The 16,353-nt window shown below is 40.8% G+C and overlaps 1 protein-coding gene and 1 long non-coding RNA gene across 21 annotated transcripts in view; one reads left to right on the top strand and one right to left on the bottom strand.

The window, feature by feature from the left end:
- ANKRD42 (ankyrin repeat domain 42) overlaps nucleotides 1–7,509 on the bottom strand; it is a 151,127-nt gene extending 143,618 nt beyond the window's left edge. For 10 of the 20 annotated variants that reach the window (XM_084975485.1, XM_021062580.2, XM_021062582.2 and 7 more), the window contains exons 1-2: nucleotides 6,529–7,509; nucleotides 4,041–4,207 (exon numbers count right to left, since the gene is read on the bottom strand). In XM_084975485.1, coding sequence (XP_084831611.1) covers nucleotides 4,041–4,207; nucleotides 6,529–6,586 — 225 coding nt within the window. In that variant the 5' untranslated portion in view covers nucleotides 6,587–7,509. The remainder of the gene's footprint in view (nucleotides 1–4,040; nucleotides 4,208–6,528) is intronic. The other 10 variants (XR_014814806.1, XM_084975498.1, XM_084975497.1 and 7 more) reach the window with 2 other exon arrangements.
- Nucleotides 7,510–7,558: 49 nt separating this feature from the next.
- Nucleotides 7,559–11,066, top strand: LOC146399758 (uncharacterized). Its single transcript, XR_014814809.1, has 2 exons — nucleotides 7,559–9,754; nucleotides 10,774–11,066. It is a non-coding gene; the product is annotated as an uncharacterized LOC146399758 (long non-coding RNA).
- The last annotated feature ends 5,287 nt before the right edge of the window (nucleotides 11,067–16,353 follow it).

The raw sequence follows: 16,353 nt of genomic DNA, 5'->3' as shown, positions 1-16,353 counted from the left end.
CGGGGGAAGAAATCAACTCTGTGCTGCCCACAAGCACGTAAAGCCCAGACCGGTTGGAACCAGAAGGTTGATGACGCTGACTCCATATGACCTCACTAGCCACCAACCAAGAAAATGTCCAGGAGCTGATCATGCCCTGTTCCTCAAACACTCTAAGACTCTTCACTACCTCCTCCAAGGGGGCGGTCACAGTCCTTGAGGCACTAGGCTGCTGTGTTCCCCTCTTTGCCTGGCAACGAAAGCTACTTTTTCTGTTTCCTCCAACTCTGCCTCTGTGTTTCTATTTGGCACTGGTGTAGAGAGGTGGCCAATATTTCAGCAACAATCCAACAGGAGAAAAAAAAATGAAGTCTAATAAAGCATAGTTTTCAGCAGTTGTTAATTTAGTGATGTTTTTCTCTGCTGCACCCACAGCATGTGGAAATTCCTGAGCAAGGGAACCCAAGCCACTGCAGTGACAATGCCAGATCCTTAAGCCACTGCATCACAAGAGAACTTCAATTTCGTGATTATTTTATACTATCAAAGTACCACAAGTCTTAAGAAATTTCAGAAAGGATAACAAAATGTAAGGATATTAATGCAATACTCAAAAGAGAATTAATGATCCTTAAATGAGAAAGTAGAAAAGCACCAAAACCTTCTGATTTAGACTTATTTTTGCTCAAATTCAGCAAACATTTCTTGAACGTCCGCCATGCACTGTGCTAGACACTAGAACATAAACTTAATTCAACAATACAACAAACATTTGTTGAGAATCCGCAATGTTATTCCAATATTCCAGACACTGTGCTAGATGCTGTGGGGAAAAAAAGATAAATAAAACCCAAATTGTACCTTCAAAGAGTTCAAAATCTAATAGAGGATACAATTCAATGTGATAAACACAATTTTAAAATATGTATAAAATTGAAGAAAAAGTTGCTAGTTGAAAGATATTGAGGGGGGAACCCCAGAAGGCTCTGCCAAGTAGGTGCTACCTGACCTGGATTTCAACCAGCTAACCACAAGGAAAAGGTGAGACTAGGAAGATGAAATGCATGTACAAAGTCTATGATAATATGAAACAGTAGTTTGGGAAATGACAGTAGCCACCAATACAGCAGCATAAAACAAGTATGATGGGAGATGAGGCTGGAAAGACAAGTCTACTATATTAAACAATTTCAACTTTACCCTACAGGGTAGAAAAAGTCACCATATGGACTTAAGCAAGATCAGATTTATATTTTAACACAGTAATTATGCGTGTTGGTTATGAACTAAAGGTAGACAAGACAGAAAACAAGGAAATCAAGTAGATCTAAGGCAGCGGAGGACTGGAAATGAGGATGGAGAGGACAAATCTGAGAGACAAAAATGGAACAGAACCAACCGAGTGATCAGCTCTCACTACATCAGTGTGCATCATGAAGTGAACTTCATCTAGACAAATGCTGACACCCTCTACAAAACACTGAGACAACTCAATAATGATGCCAAGGACATTAGCCTAGAAATCTAAGAAAGGAAGGGAAAAGAGTAACAATTTAGTTTCAGACCAGTTGAATTTGAGATGTAGGTCAGATATGCATGAGCTATGGATAAGCACTAGATGCATAAGCCAGAATTCAAATTCTGGAGGGAAAGCAAATCAATGAATTATTATGTAGAAGTGATAAAGCCAAGGAAATTTAAAAATGGCCTGGGGAGAGTGTGTAAAGTGAGAGAGAAGGCCACTAGCAGAAGCATAAAGAGTAGCACTAATTTGGCGTTCCTGTTGTGGTTCAGCAGGTGAAAATCCGGATGTTGTCTCCGAGAGGATACAGGTTCAATCCCTGGCCTTGCTTGGTGGGTTTAGGATCTGGCATTACTCTGAGCTGCAGGGTAGGTCACAGCTGTGGCTCCGAGCAGGTGTTGCCATGGCTGTGACACAGGCCAGCAGCTATAGCTCTGATTCGACCCCTAGCCCAGGAACTTCCATGTGCTACAGGCGTGGCCTAAAAAGAAAAAAACAAAAAAGAATAACACTAATTTTAGGGAAGGCAGAGTAGGTTAACCAAAGAGACTAAATGAGAGTACCAGAGAAGCTGAAAGGATCCCAGGAAAGAGAGGAAATAAATGATATAGAAAGAAGTCCAATCCTATTTGAAAGTGGCAGAGTAAAATCAGTATTTCCTCCTCGCTTCAAAATCTTTTTTTTTTTTAAAGGACAAGAAAACCCCAACTTGATGAAACTTGGAGACATGTGAAACCACCAAACAGATGGGAAAGCTGCCAATGTGTAGATCAAACAGGGATGTGGGAGAAAACCAAAGAGAAAATAGCCATGCACGGCTGCAAGCACAGAAAGACCCATTAAGACACACTTCTCCCAGGTGAAAAGAAAGCCACAAACAGACCAAAGCAAAAATCCCTACATTTCAAATGGGGCACACAGACTGGTGGAGAGAGATTCTTTGAACCAGATTTGGTTCCAAGATGCAGAGAAGCCTAAACAAGAAATTTATATTCACAGAAAGCAGTTTTTGTTTGTGCAGCAGGGGCAAAAAGAGAGACACATAGTGAATAGACCTATTGCAGCCCTACAGGCTGGGGAAATGTAATAGCTAAAATAAGCTCCCCACACGCAACCATGAATCATAAGAAAAATTTCATCTAGCTTTTGTACACAGCCCAAGAATTAGAAGTTGTGCATAAAATACTCACTAAGCACTTCCCACACTACTGAAACCAATGAAATATTCATCAATCAAAAAATGAATAAATTCTGGTAGTTCCCATCCTGGCGCAGCAGAAACAAATCCAACTAAGAACCATGAGGTTGCGGGTTCAATCCCTGGCTTTGTTCACTGGGTTAAGGATCTGGCATTGCCGTGAGCTGTGCTGTAGGTCACAGACGTGGCTAGGATCTTCTGTTGCTTTGGCTGTGATGTAGGCCAGCAGCTGTAGCTCTGATTTGATCCCTAGCCTGGGAACCTCAATATGATGCGGGTGTGGCCCTAAAAGAAAAAAGAAAAGAAAAAGAAAAAAAGAAAGGAATAAATTCTGATATTCACCTAAGAATAGCATATTACAACATGGCTGAAAGAAATGAATTAGAGTGCATATATGTAACCACGTGGTTAAAACTCAAAGACACGCTGTTGGAAAAAAAAAGCCACTGAATGATACACAAAATATGATGACATTTATATTTCATTTAGAACAGTGATAATCATATATAATGCAGCATAAGATATAGAAAGTAATAATAAACACCAAATTCAGAGTAATAGTTATCTCTGGAGTTGGAAGGAGGGAAATGATAGCTGGAAGGGGTGCTCAGAATATCACAGATACATTTGAAGTCCATATTTCCTTTTGAAAAATCTGAAACAACTACAGCAAAAACATTAGGATTTGATAGAGCCAGGAATGTATTATGTTATTCTCTGTAAGTTACCCTCCATGCTTGCCTTTGGAACCTGGCCACTACACTGTGAGGAAGCACAAGCTAGCACAGGTGTAGAGACCTCACAAAAAGGCCCACATGGCAAGCCATTAAGGTGCTCAGCCTATAGCCAGCATTTATCACCAGACGTCTGCATGAACAAGCACTCAGAAGATTCCAGCCCCAGCTTTTGAAAACTTCTAACTGAAGCCCAGATATAATGGAGCAGAGACTGCCTGTCCCTGAAATCCAAATTGCTGATTCACTCCTGGACATAAATAAATGGTTATTATAGGAGTTTCCTTGTGACACAGTGAGTTAGGGATCTGGCATTGTCACTATAGCAGCTGGGGTTGCTGCTCTGGCACAGGTTCAATCCCTAGCTCAGGAACTTCCATGTGCCATGAGAGCAGCCAAAAAAAAAAAAAAAGTTATTTTATGCCACCAAGTTATAGGATAATTGATTACAAAACTATAGTAACCAAAACACCCAAATGTTAGACTGAATTGAAAAGAAAAATATTTGCAGTGCCTAGCCTAAGGACTTAGTTCTGTTTGCTAAATTTACAAAACTTCTAACAGCTCCAGACTTAATCTCAGTTTAATAATTTATATAGTTTCTTACCTCCAAACTTCCAGAATGTGCAGCCCAATGTAAAGGGGTAAATTTATGAAGAACATCAACTTCATTAATGCTGGCACCACGTTCTACTATTTCTGAAAGCTGCTTTACATCTCCAGCTCGGACTGCATCATGTATACTACCAAAATGCACCTTCTTCCTGGCACCTACTGACAAAAATCCAACTGCTTAAAATACATTACAAAACTAAAAAAAAGACTAAAGCAACAACTGAACTGAAAACACAAAATCACTTTGGCTTTCCAAATAATTTACTGCCGAGATGTTTGTGACTAATATCTTAATCAGACTTCAAGGGTTCCCATTGTGGATCAGCAGTAACGAACCGGACCAGCATCCATGAGGATTGGGTTTGATCCCTGATCTCGCTCAGTGAGTTCAGGATCCAGTGTTGCCGTGAGCTGTGGTGTAGGTCAAGACTCAGCTTGGATCCTGCATTGCTGTGGCTATAGCTTAGGCCAGCAGCTACAGCTCTGATTTGACCCGCTAGGCCAAGAACTTCCATATGCTGCAGGTGTGGCCCTAAAAAAAAAAAAATCAGACTTTGATTTTAGCTCTTCAGTATGTAAAGAGCATGGAAGTTATCACCCCCATACATAGAGGCAAAAAGCTGAACAAACTGAAAACAGCTTTCTTAGATTCATCAGAGAATTAAGGTCTCAGGGCAAACAGTCACCCTGAAATGGAACAGACAGGCAAATACAGAGAAACACAATCAAGTTCAGCTTATCTGGAGCAGAAGCCACAGGAACCATAAATTTCTAGAAACACTTAAATGGTGATTTTGATAAACTGCTAGGGGCTGGGTATTTACTGGCCTGAGTGAAAAATTCCTCAGGCCATGGTCTTAGGATGCCCCCTCATTTTCATAGATTTTTTACTTCAAAACCCCACCAAGTTATCACAGTGAAAAATCAAGAAAAATCACTTCATGTTTTTGGTAAAGTAGAGAAGTAGCCATTTTGAAATATGCCCAATGTAAAAAAGGCCCACTGTAAAAAAGGCCCACTCTCCAGGGAAAAGGCTTTACCAGAATCTTATCTCACATAAGCAGATACATGTTATCAATATTTTTCATATTTTCATATTTTTCATATCAAGTTTTTCATAAATTTTTCATATGTCCTACACTAAGAAAGGAATGACGGGTCACAATTTTTACTTCAAACATTTTAGTGTCTTATATTTTATGATTTAATGTTCCAAACATCAAGACTGCACTGTCAGCCTTACTGTTCTGTGAAATATGTTGATGTGCATTGTGAACCAGAAGCAATAAAGATATCTAAGCATGAACAGACAGTTGTTGAAGGAAGAAGTAAATAGTTCAATCAAAGCATTTCCTAAACCAAACAAAGAGGCACAATTTTTGACCTCAAATTGTTAGGGTTTTTTTTTGAGAGGAGATGGAGCATGGCATGCAGTAGCTTGATGTGGTATCTTAGGTCCCAGACCTGGGACCGAACCCAGGCTGTGCCCATAAAAGTGCCAAATCCTAACCACTAGACCACCAGGGAGCTCCCCAACATCAAAATGATTTGTAAAGAGCTCGCCAACACTTCTGGCAGTTACCCTATGCAGCCTCATAATACTCTGAGGAGAGATCTGGAGTTGAGATCTCATTATTAGCTGAGTCTCATTATTAGGCAGCTTTTTCTGATCTTCAACCTCATCCCCTACTGGCGCTAAGGTCGCTCTACTCAGAGGAGTGTTATAATAGTCACCACATTAATCATTATTTGCTTAGTATGTACCTTCCCCACTAGAAGGTAAGGAATGTGCTCGTCTTCTTTGCTCACATATCCTTGACACAAAGCACATCTTATCTCACATAGGCAGATATATGTTATCAATATTTTTCATATTTTCATACTCCATTAATTAAAATATTTCATATTTCAATAGGCGCTCAATAAGCATTTACCGAATGAATAACAGATTGGAGGTCCTCAGTAGGGTTGAAGTCATGATACATGACAAGAAAAAAAGCATCAATGATGGCACTATCCATGGAAAAAAGCAACATTTTAGAAGAGGATTGAAGAAAAGTCAGCATGCATGAATGAATGGATAGATGGATAGATAGAAAGATAGACAGATAAGGGAGAGTCAATAGAGTCAAAGGAAGAAAATTAGGTAAGTCCAATATATAATATAATATAACAATATCCACGGAGTCAAATGCTGCAGAGATGCCAGGAACTTAAAAGGGTCCATTAATTTTAACAAGAGTTGATGTCAGCTGGGAAAGAAGTCTCAAGAATGCGGGGCAGATGGAAAGTAAGGACAGCTGAAGTGAGTTAGAATGCGGGCCAGGTGAACAGCTTTAGGACACTAAAAATAGGTCAATTAGGGGTCATGAGGGGTGGCAGGTGAGAAAGGGAATGGCCAGAAGGGGCGAAGGCTCCCTTGCGGCTGAAGTGAGAAAAGGTGTGTGGCAGACAAGGACCAGCGAAGTTGTCTGACTCACATGGGGTCGCAGTTTCCGTGGAGGAGGTGGAGGGGCCTGAATCGGACACCCCAGGCATGGTGTGATCCCCTGGACTCCGGGGAGGAGTTGAGTCCAGGCCTCTACTGCTGCGGCGGTCTTCGCTTGCTGTGACCCACGAACCACTGCAGCAGCGGCTGTCTTCCTCTTCGTCTGTAGGCCCGGGGCCGCCGTCCTGCGTCGATCCCTCCCAGGTGCCCAGGCAGCGGGAACCTTCGTCTTCACTTTCTCTCTCCCAGAAGCGGCGGTGGTTGGCGTCTTCGCGGACGCTTAGCGCAGAGGATTCGCTGGCCACGTAGCCGCGGTCTTCACTTACCCCTTCCCAGGAACTGCTGAGGCTGCGACCGCCATCCACACTCCCGCCGTCCCAGGAGCCGCTGAGGCAGTGGCTCCGGTCGTCACTGCCTCTCTCCCCGGAGTCGCTGGTTCGGGGGCCCCGGACCTCCCTGATCACCTCCCAAGTCCCACTGAGGCAGAGTTCGCGGTCTTCTCTGACGGTTCCCCCAGAGTCACTAGTGGGGTGGCTTCCGACTTCACTTAAACTCACGTCACTGCTGCGGTCTCCCCTTACTCTCTCCCAAGAGTTGCTGGGACGGTGGCTACCACCTCTCCTGACTCTCTCCTGAGAGACACTGCGGCGGTGACCCAGGTCTTCACTGACTCTTCTCGAATCATTGCGGGAGAAGCCGACATCTTCACTTACTCTTCCCGTCGAGACCCTGCAGCGGTGGTCACTGTCTTCTCTACGACTAACCCTTTCCCTGGACTGGTCGCCGTGGTGGCCTTTTATCCTCCACACGCGATGGCTGGTGCGGCGGCCGCCGTCTTCGGCTGCTACTCCCCGCGACTCGCTGTGGCGGCGACCGCCGTCGGCGGGTACCCTCTTCTCCCAGTCGCTTTCCAGCGTCCCGACTCCAGCTACCCGGCTGGAGCTGTGTTGAAGCCGATGCCTTGGAAACGAATGAATTTCCGGCGTGCTGCGGTCATTTCCGGTTCCTCGTAGCCGTGCGTCACTTCCGGCCTCCCCGCTCTCTCGCGCTTTCTCCGCTTTAGCTCCCTCCCCTTTTTATTCCGGGGCTTCGCCTCTAGAGATGGTGGTGTGGATTCGTGTTTGGTGAAATTCCACTCAGTTTCACCCCCGTTCTGTCTAGACCCTATCTGTGTAATGGCCAGGCATCCGCTGGGCCCGCCATGGCTCGGCGACGCAGATGGAGGCTTCAGGACTGCAGTCGGCGTAGGTGACCTGAGTGTGTGTGTGTGCCGCTGGCCGGGCGGGGCCTTTCGTCCTTCGCAAACCTAGTGCTGGTTGGAGCATTGGAGAAAATGTGTCTTTACCCTTTCATTTCATAAGTATGGAAAACAGCTCTAAAGGAGAAGTTAGCAGCTGCAGCGCTAACATTATTGAGTTTTACTACTGCCAGGCTCGTTGATAATCGCTTGGTACCAATTCTCACTCTAATTTTGTAAGGTAGGTGTAATCTCCATTTTACAGGTGAGGGGATTCAAGGTATCAGTAATTTGCTAAGGCTGAACAGCAGGTAAGTTGTAAAGCCAGTATAAAACACCGGTCATTGGTCGAAAGACCGCACCAGGTGTCGTGATTCCAAGGTTCCTTTCACTATAAAATGTTTACTTTCAGCAGTTTGGCCCAGATTGTTTTCTCCAACCCTGTTGCTTAAGGTATGTTCTTCCATTGATGTTTATAGCAAGTATATGGGTCAGGTTTTGCGCTAGCAATTGAAATTAGAGAAATTAGAATTCTCTGCCCTCCAAGAGCATCACCCACCTTGATTCTTCTCTCACCCTGTTTTTTCCCATCCTTACTGCCTTCCAACAAATTTTGTTTTGTGAACACATTTGGGAAATTCCCTTGACCCCTGCCTTTCCTTTCTTGAAGTACGGCAAATACCGTTCTTTAGCCTTTTATAACAATAGTTTCCATTTGTTGCGTTCCTGAGTCTGGCAAATGCTTTGTGTTTTCTTGTCTAATCTTTAACATAAACTACCTGGATAGTATTACTGTTCATTTCTACAGATAGATGCACCAAAGTTAATTGCCTGATTATACACAGCTACTAAGTAGTAAGTCCCTAAATTAGGTTTCCAACTAGACCTTTTGTGGGAGGGGCATACCAGTGGCATGTGGAAGTTCCCCAGCCAGGGATCAAACCCACACCACAGTTGGGGCAACAGCAGATCCTTAACCGGCTGCACTACAAGGGAACTTCCCCATCCTAGTTCTTGGAGTTTTGTTGTACATACTCCTCCGTCTCTGAATTCCCACAGCCTTTGTTAGACCACTTACCACTTTGCATTGTAGTTACCTATTTAACAGCTGATCCTCACACCTACATCCCCTTCTGTCCTTCTGGAAGGTAGGAACTATGTTTGTATTCATCGTGGCATTCCTAACATCTAGAATACTTAGTTCAAGGGAAGGGCTTACTAATTATTGTGTGGGTGAATGGGTGGGTTGATTGTCTGCAGGATGCACTGATTGAAGTAAAATTTTTCATTTGGAAGGGAATTTGGGATTAGTCAGCCCAGTTCCCTCATTTTTAAAAACTGGGTAACTGAGGCCCTTTGTCTTAATCAGATGTCTCTTGGGTTACGAATATGGGCCTGTTTCTGTGCTAACTAATGTGCAAATAAGCTTAATCTGTATTATTATTTCTATCTTTACAGATGAAGAAATCACATTTGGCCAAGATCACATAACTAGGAGGTGGGGAATTGGAACCCACTATGACTGACTCTAAATTAGTACAGTGTAGCCACTTAGATAATAACGTAAAGGCTCTATTTTTTTTTTTTTTTTTTTGCTTTGTTTTATGGGTAAACACCCTGAGGTAATAAGGCAGCACATTCTTAAAGGATACACTTTTGATGGGCAAGATCAGAAAAGGAAATAGACACAGAGAAGCAGAAAAAAATCGCCCAAAATTAACTTAAAGAGAACTTAAAAGTAGAAGGTAATGACATAGAAAATAAAATTGATCATAATAGTAACTGGTGTTTGAAAAGAAAAATAGCAAATCTGAAGAGAGAAAATATTGGAAATAAAGGGAATATATTACAGATATGAGAGACTTTGAAAATAGAAGTGAATTATTTAGTGTAATTTTATACTAATAATCTTGAAAATTGACTTGGACAATTTTTTTTTTGTCATTTCTAGGGCCACACCCCTGCATACAGAGGTTCCCAGGCTAGGGGTCCAGTTGGAGCTGTAGCCACCGGCCTGTGCCAGAGCCACAGCAATGCAGGATCCAAGCCACATCTTCGACCTACACCATAGCTCACAGCAACACCAGATCCTTAACCCACTGATCCAGGCCACGGATCGAACCCATGTCCTCATGGATACTAGTCGAGTTTGTTAACCCCTAAGCCACGACATAGGATGTGAAATATTTTTAAGGAAAATATAAATTTTAAAAAATTGGCTCAAGGGTTAAAAAACTTTAATAAACTGGTAATCATAAAAGAACATCATATGTATGCCTGACAGAAATCACTTGGAACAAGGACTTAACAATTTTGGAGGTAGCATAACCCTAACAGAATATAAACAAGGATAATGGAAAAAAAAACTTAAACCTCAGACTCACTTATGAATAAATATGCAAAAAACCCAAGGAAACTATGAAGCCAGCAATGCATTTAGAGAATAATGTCATAACCAAGTTGGGTTTATTCAAGCAGTACAAGGATGAGGCAGCAGTAGACAATATAGTAATGAAAATGTCCAGTATCGATAGATAAGAGAAAAATTGATCTTAAAAAGTATTTGAAAAATTAGCACCTATTACTGATTCAAAAAGAATAAGATTCGTATTAAACAAATAAAAGGAAGCTTGCTTAACTGGGTGAAGGTATCAACTAGGAATAAACAGCATGCTTAATGTCATACTTCAGGTTATCTGGTATCACTGCTGCAATTCAGCATTGTTCTGAGAATTTTGGACCCAGTATAATAAGAAAAATAAGGTTAGATATTAGAAAGGGAGGAATATAAGACAAATGATACTGTATACCTGGAAAATCTAAGGCACCTTTTAGATACCATTAAATATTAGAATAAAGAGTAGTAAAATGATAAACTATCAGAGCAACATACAGAATTAAGATTACCTATATACTAGATTATATAATTAAATTTTATTGTCTTTTTTTTTTTTCCCTGCTATTTCTTGGGCCACTCTTGCGGCATATGGAGGTTCCCAGGCTAGGGGTCGAATCGGAGCTGTAGCCACCGGCCTACACCAGAGCCACAGCAACGAGGGATCCGAGCCGCGTCTGCGACCTACACCACAGCTCATGGCAACGCCGGATCGTTAACCCACTGAGCAAGGCCACAGACTGAACCCACAACCTCATGGTTTCTAGTCGGATTTGTTAACCACTGCGCCACGACGGGAACTCCGTATAATCAAATTTTATATGTAAGGGAAAATCTTGTTCTCAGTAGCAGCAGTGATAGTGAAATATCCTAGAAATAAACTTATCAAGAAATAAAATTTAAATGAAAAAACCCATAAAAACTTCACCTATGGATGCTACAGAAGATCTAAAAAAATGGAAAGGTAACGTATGTTCCCTACATGAGTAGGCTTAGTACTATAAAGATGATTCTTCTTAGACCATAAATTTGTTGCATTACAAGTAAAAATTCTAATGTAATTTGTAGTGGAAATTGACAAGGTGATCTTAAAGTTTATCTGGAAGAATAAATGTACTGTGTTAGCCAAAATATTTTTGAAAAAGAACTAATGAGGACTTAACCAAATACCTATCAGAACTATAGTGTGAGAGTATTTAGAACAGAGTGGTATTGGAACAGGACTGGATAGATTAGTGGAACAAATAAATCCAGAAATAACTGTTTACTATAGAGGTGGCATTTCAAATAGAGAAATGAGGGGTCTTCAGATTTTTCATATACAAAAATTTTAGAATTAAAAGATACTAATATAAAATGTTAAAGAACGTTTGATTTAGAAATCTTAGGAAGGACTTCCCAAACAAGCTAAGCCCCACAAAAAAAAGTTTTACTATGTAAACTTAAAGGTTTAAGCTGCAAGAAATAGTACCATGAAGTTGAGACCAGGAATAGGCTCAATATTTATTATATTTATTAAGTCAGTGATAAAGAGTAACTTGATAGGAAAATTAACGAGGAAGAACCATGATAAAAATACCAAGAGCAACCCTACAAAGAAAGACGGCCGTTTATACATCACCTTCACAATAATAAAAACTAAAAGATTATGGATAATGAGCTTTGGAAGGGATTGGCTAAACAAAGCTCTCTGAAGATCCTGCTGGTGAAGACTAAAGTGGAGTGACCCGTGAAGGACAACTGGCAGCATTTGTCAGAATTCTAAATACACATCACCCTTGAACTAGCAACTATTCAGTTGTAAAATCAAAACTAACTTGCTCAGCTGTATGTACTAGAATAGTCCTTGCAATACTTTGTAATTGTAAATAATAGGAACTTGAATACACATCCGTGAAAGAATGGCTAAATCAGTTATGCTATATTCATATTAATATATAGGGGTAGAAATGTAGATCTACATGCATTAGTCAAAGTGGAAGTAGTTGTAGAGAGTCAATGAAAAGACAAAATAATACATATGTGATGTCATTTAATTTCTAAAAATTACTTCGTAAGAGTTTTTTTTTCCCAGAGTTGGTAAAGATCTATACTAAATTGTTAACTCAGTGGTTACTTTTTAGAACCAGAAAGAAGATGTGAAAGGAAGTTTTATTTTCTATACTTCAGGTATTATTACTTGTCTTTTGTCTTTAGGGCTGCATCCGAGGTATATGGAGGTTCCCAGGCTAGGAGTCTAATTGGAGCTACAGTTGCTGGCCTATGCCACAGCCACAGCCATGAAGGATCTGAGCTGCATCTGCGATCTACACCACAGCTCAAGGCAACACCGGATCGTTAACCTACTGAGCGAGGCAAGGGATTAAACCCACAACTTCATGGTTCCTAGTCGGATCCATTTCCGCTGCACCACGAAGGGAAGTCTTTTTGTTTTTTTATCTTTTAATTTAAAAAAAAATTCTTAAAATACAGAAGCATAGGAAAACATGTACTTTCACGTAAAGCAAAAGAAGATACTTTGAGGATAAAAAAAGCACACTGGTTTTGGCAAGTAGTCATTGATAATACTTAGCAATTTTAATGAAATAGTCAAGATGTAAAAACCAGATTGCACAGGATTTCAAGGTAAGTGATGGGCTGACTACAAAAGTCCATCAAGTGAAACAGGTTTCAGAATGCACCAACATGGGCATCTCAGCATCCCAGAGAATCAGAACCCTTTGCAGGAAGGAAGCTTGTGGTTGTAATTAGTAAAAATAGCTAGTCATCCACCTCTACCTCAGTTTTTCTAAGGTAGGGTGATAGATCAGGTTGTTCCTCTCATCTTTCCATCTAGTTCCAGAGGAGAGAGTAGGGGCAACCCCGGGACAAAAACTGAATTAAGTGCAGTTTGGTTTTATCCTCTCCCTTTCCCCCTCCCTCTTTTTTTAACAAAGCAAGACTTGGGAAGGTAGAGAGCAGCAGGATAAGGGAACCCAAGAGAACTGATGTCACTCCTTTCTCTATCTTATACCCTCCTGCTTCCCAAGCAGTCTTGGTTTCCCTCTGGTGCTCACCTCTATACCCTCACTAGGGCACCCCAGGGGTACATTTTTGCTCTTACTTAACTTGCTCTTCCCCCTCTGCCCAACAAAATGTCCCTTATTTCAGGGAGCTGACCCCATATACTGCTACAATAGAAGTTCAGGCCTTTTTGACAATAGCCTGATTTTCCATTTCTACCTCCAAATCTAAATCTTTCCCTTTGGAGATATGCTTAGATACCTCTGTATATCTCCCTGAATATTTTGTATAAACCTTCCAAAGCATTCATTAGGTGCCAGGTAGGCCATGAAGAAATCCAGCCAGGTAAATATAACTAAAATCTAAAATTGTCTATTTCAGATAAACTGTTCTGTAAGAATCTTTAAATTTTTTAGTTGAGGTGTAGTTGATATATGTAAGCTTCAGATGTACAACAGAGTGATTCAAAAGGACTATATCATTTATAACTTAAAAATATTGGCTGTATTCCCTGTGCTGTGTAGTTTTATACATAGTCTATCCCTCTTTTTCCTCTACTCATGTCTTGCCCTTTCCTCTTCCCTTCCCTGTCTCCCCACTGATAACTAGTTCTCTATCTTTGAGTCATTTTCTTTTTTTGTTATATTCATTAGTCTTTTTTTTTTTTTTTTAAGATTCACACAGTATTTGTTAAATTTGCAAGTTATAATTAGGTCCTTATTTTTCTCCCCAAAACTTATTTTAACAAATTACTTTGTAGTATTTAACACAACATGATAGTTGGAAGTTTAAAAGTAGGTAAATTGTTGAAATAAGGATATTGTCAAGAGGGTATAAGCAATGAAATTTGTATTTTTTTTTGGGTCTTTTTGCCATTTCTTGGGCCGCTCCCGCAGCATATGGATGTTCCCAGGCTAGGGGTCCAAGCAGAGTTGTAGACACCGGCCTACACCAGAGCCACAGCAACTCGGGATCCGAGCCTTATCTGCAACCTACACCACAGCTCACAGCAACGCCAGATCGTTAACCCAATGAGCAAGGCCAGGGATCGAATCCGCAACCTCATGGTTCCTAGTCAGATTCGTTAGCCACTGAGCCATGACAGGAACTCCTGAAATTTGTAGATTTTAAGAAGACAATATTCCTTTTATTTCTTCTCACAAACTTCAATTCTTACTACAAGACAGTGTTCCATCTTCCCTGAGACTTTCTTTAGCTATCCTTGCTATACATTTTTGTGTGGGATAATGGTCTTAGTTCCCAATGATATGTGTTGACTATTTTCTGTTTTCTTAGGATTCTAAAATTAAGCGTTGCCAATTTCCAGATCAGTTGTCGGATCTGTTAGGATTAACTATGGAGCTTTTTCTGATTGAGATGTAATTGTCTTAAGACATTGGTTTCAAGTTTATCTGGAGCTTTTTAAATATTAGAGATATCTCTGAATGAGACTACCAGAGACTCTTTGGAAATAAGCATCTGTTCTTAGCATTCACTGTGACTCTAATTCACAAATGCCGGACATCTACATCAAATGAAAACTAGGAATTGTTCTCAATTCCAACTGCAAATATCTCAGGGAAAGTACTTTTCCTCTATTCCAACTGATTACTCTTGTGCTATTGACAGTATCTCTTTCCAGCTTTGAGACTGGCCTATCAGTTATCTCTGTCTTGTGTCTCTAATGAGCTCTTTTTAACATAGAGGCTAACATCCCTCCTGTTGCCTAACTGGTTAAATACCCAATTAAATTTCGTAAAAGAGGAGCTCTCTGTCACCTCTCACCCATACTCAACTGTTTCTTTAGTCATTAGGGGATGTTTCTTAATCTCGACTTTATATTGACTACCTATTTGAAAGAAAGGCTCTTTTCCATTCATTACTGGGTTGGGAGGCGGGGGGCAGTACATTGTTCTGTTTTGTTTTTGTTTTTTGGCCTTACCCTCAGCAAACAAGTTCCTGGGCCCAGGATTGACCCCACATCGCAGTAGCCACCCACGCCACAGCAGTTAAAAGATCCTCAACCTGCTCAACCACCATGGAACTAACTCCCTGTTTTCCAGTGTTTGTTCCCTAGGAGGCTGTCCTTGGACCTCTTCCTCCATAGAATACTCTTGTAGGCTTGAATGTTACCTTCCTCTTGACTGTGACATACTTTTATAGACAGTCATCCCTGGAAAAGGAACAACAGAAAGTTTTGCCTATGTGTTTTAATTCCAATCCCAGCATTTCTTCTGTGACATTGTTCATGAATATTCATAAATTCAGCTGTCACATAATGTGTTTATCTCCCTCAAATCCAGTGGACACCAGTTTTCTTACTGAACCTCTCTATAGCATTAGACAATCTTTTAAATATTTACTTGATTCTTTTTTTTTTTTTTTTTTTTTAAAGAGTTCCTGTCATGGCTCAGTGGAAACGAATCTTACTAGTACCCATGAGGGCACAGGTTCAATCCCTGACCTCAGTCAGTGGGTTGGGGATCTGGTGTTGCTGTGAACTGTGGTGTAGATTGGAGTGGCTGTGGCCAGTAGCTATCTATAGTTCTGATTCAGTTCCTAGCTCGGGAACCTCCATGCCATAGGTGTGGCCCTGAAAAAACAAAAAAGCAACCTTAGACATAAGTAGACTATTACCTCTGTTTATTTTTCGACCACTTCCAAAGACATGCAGTAGTTCCCAGGCCAGGGACTGAACCACAGCAATGACAACACCAGATCCTTAACCTACCAGGCCATCAGAGAACTCCTTAACAGCTTTAAAACATCTCCTGGCTCCAGTGTTCATAAATGTAATACAAACTTGACATGACCAAGAAGACTCTTCATAATCTATTCAATGCTGTTTTAACCATATAAAAATTAACTTTTGAAAACACATGAAGTATTTTCCTAAGTTTTCACTTTTACTGCTCATTTTTACATACTACCACCTCTATAAAGTCAGCCAGCCCCCAGACAGTTTGGTGTGCCTATTTCTAGCTAGCATTTTTCTTAGGCTATTTTTATAAATTGTGTAAATAATATGGAGTAAAGTGAAGCAGAACCAGGTTCACATTCTTGTTTACAGCTTTTTAAGTGAATGATTCAATTTCATCTGTAAACTGGAGACCACATCTACCATTTAGGATTATTTGTAAGTATCAGAGAAAATATACTTTTTTGCCAATGCCTACATATAG

This window comes from Sus scrofa, chromosome 9 (genome assembly GCF_054392235.1).
Source record: "Sus scrofa isolate SSC_HxYL_T2T_F1_AM1 chromosome 9, Sscrofa_HxYL_maternal_Yorkshire_Landrace_v2.0, whole genome shotgun sequence".
Taxonomy (NCBI): Eukaryota; Metazoa; Chordata; class Mammalia; order Artiodactyla; family Suidae; genus Sus; species Sus scrofa.
The sequence above is the reverse complement of the archived record's forward strand: the minus strand, read 5'-3'. Positions and strand labels throughout refer to the sequence as shown.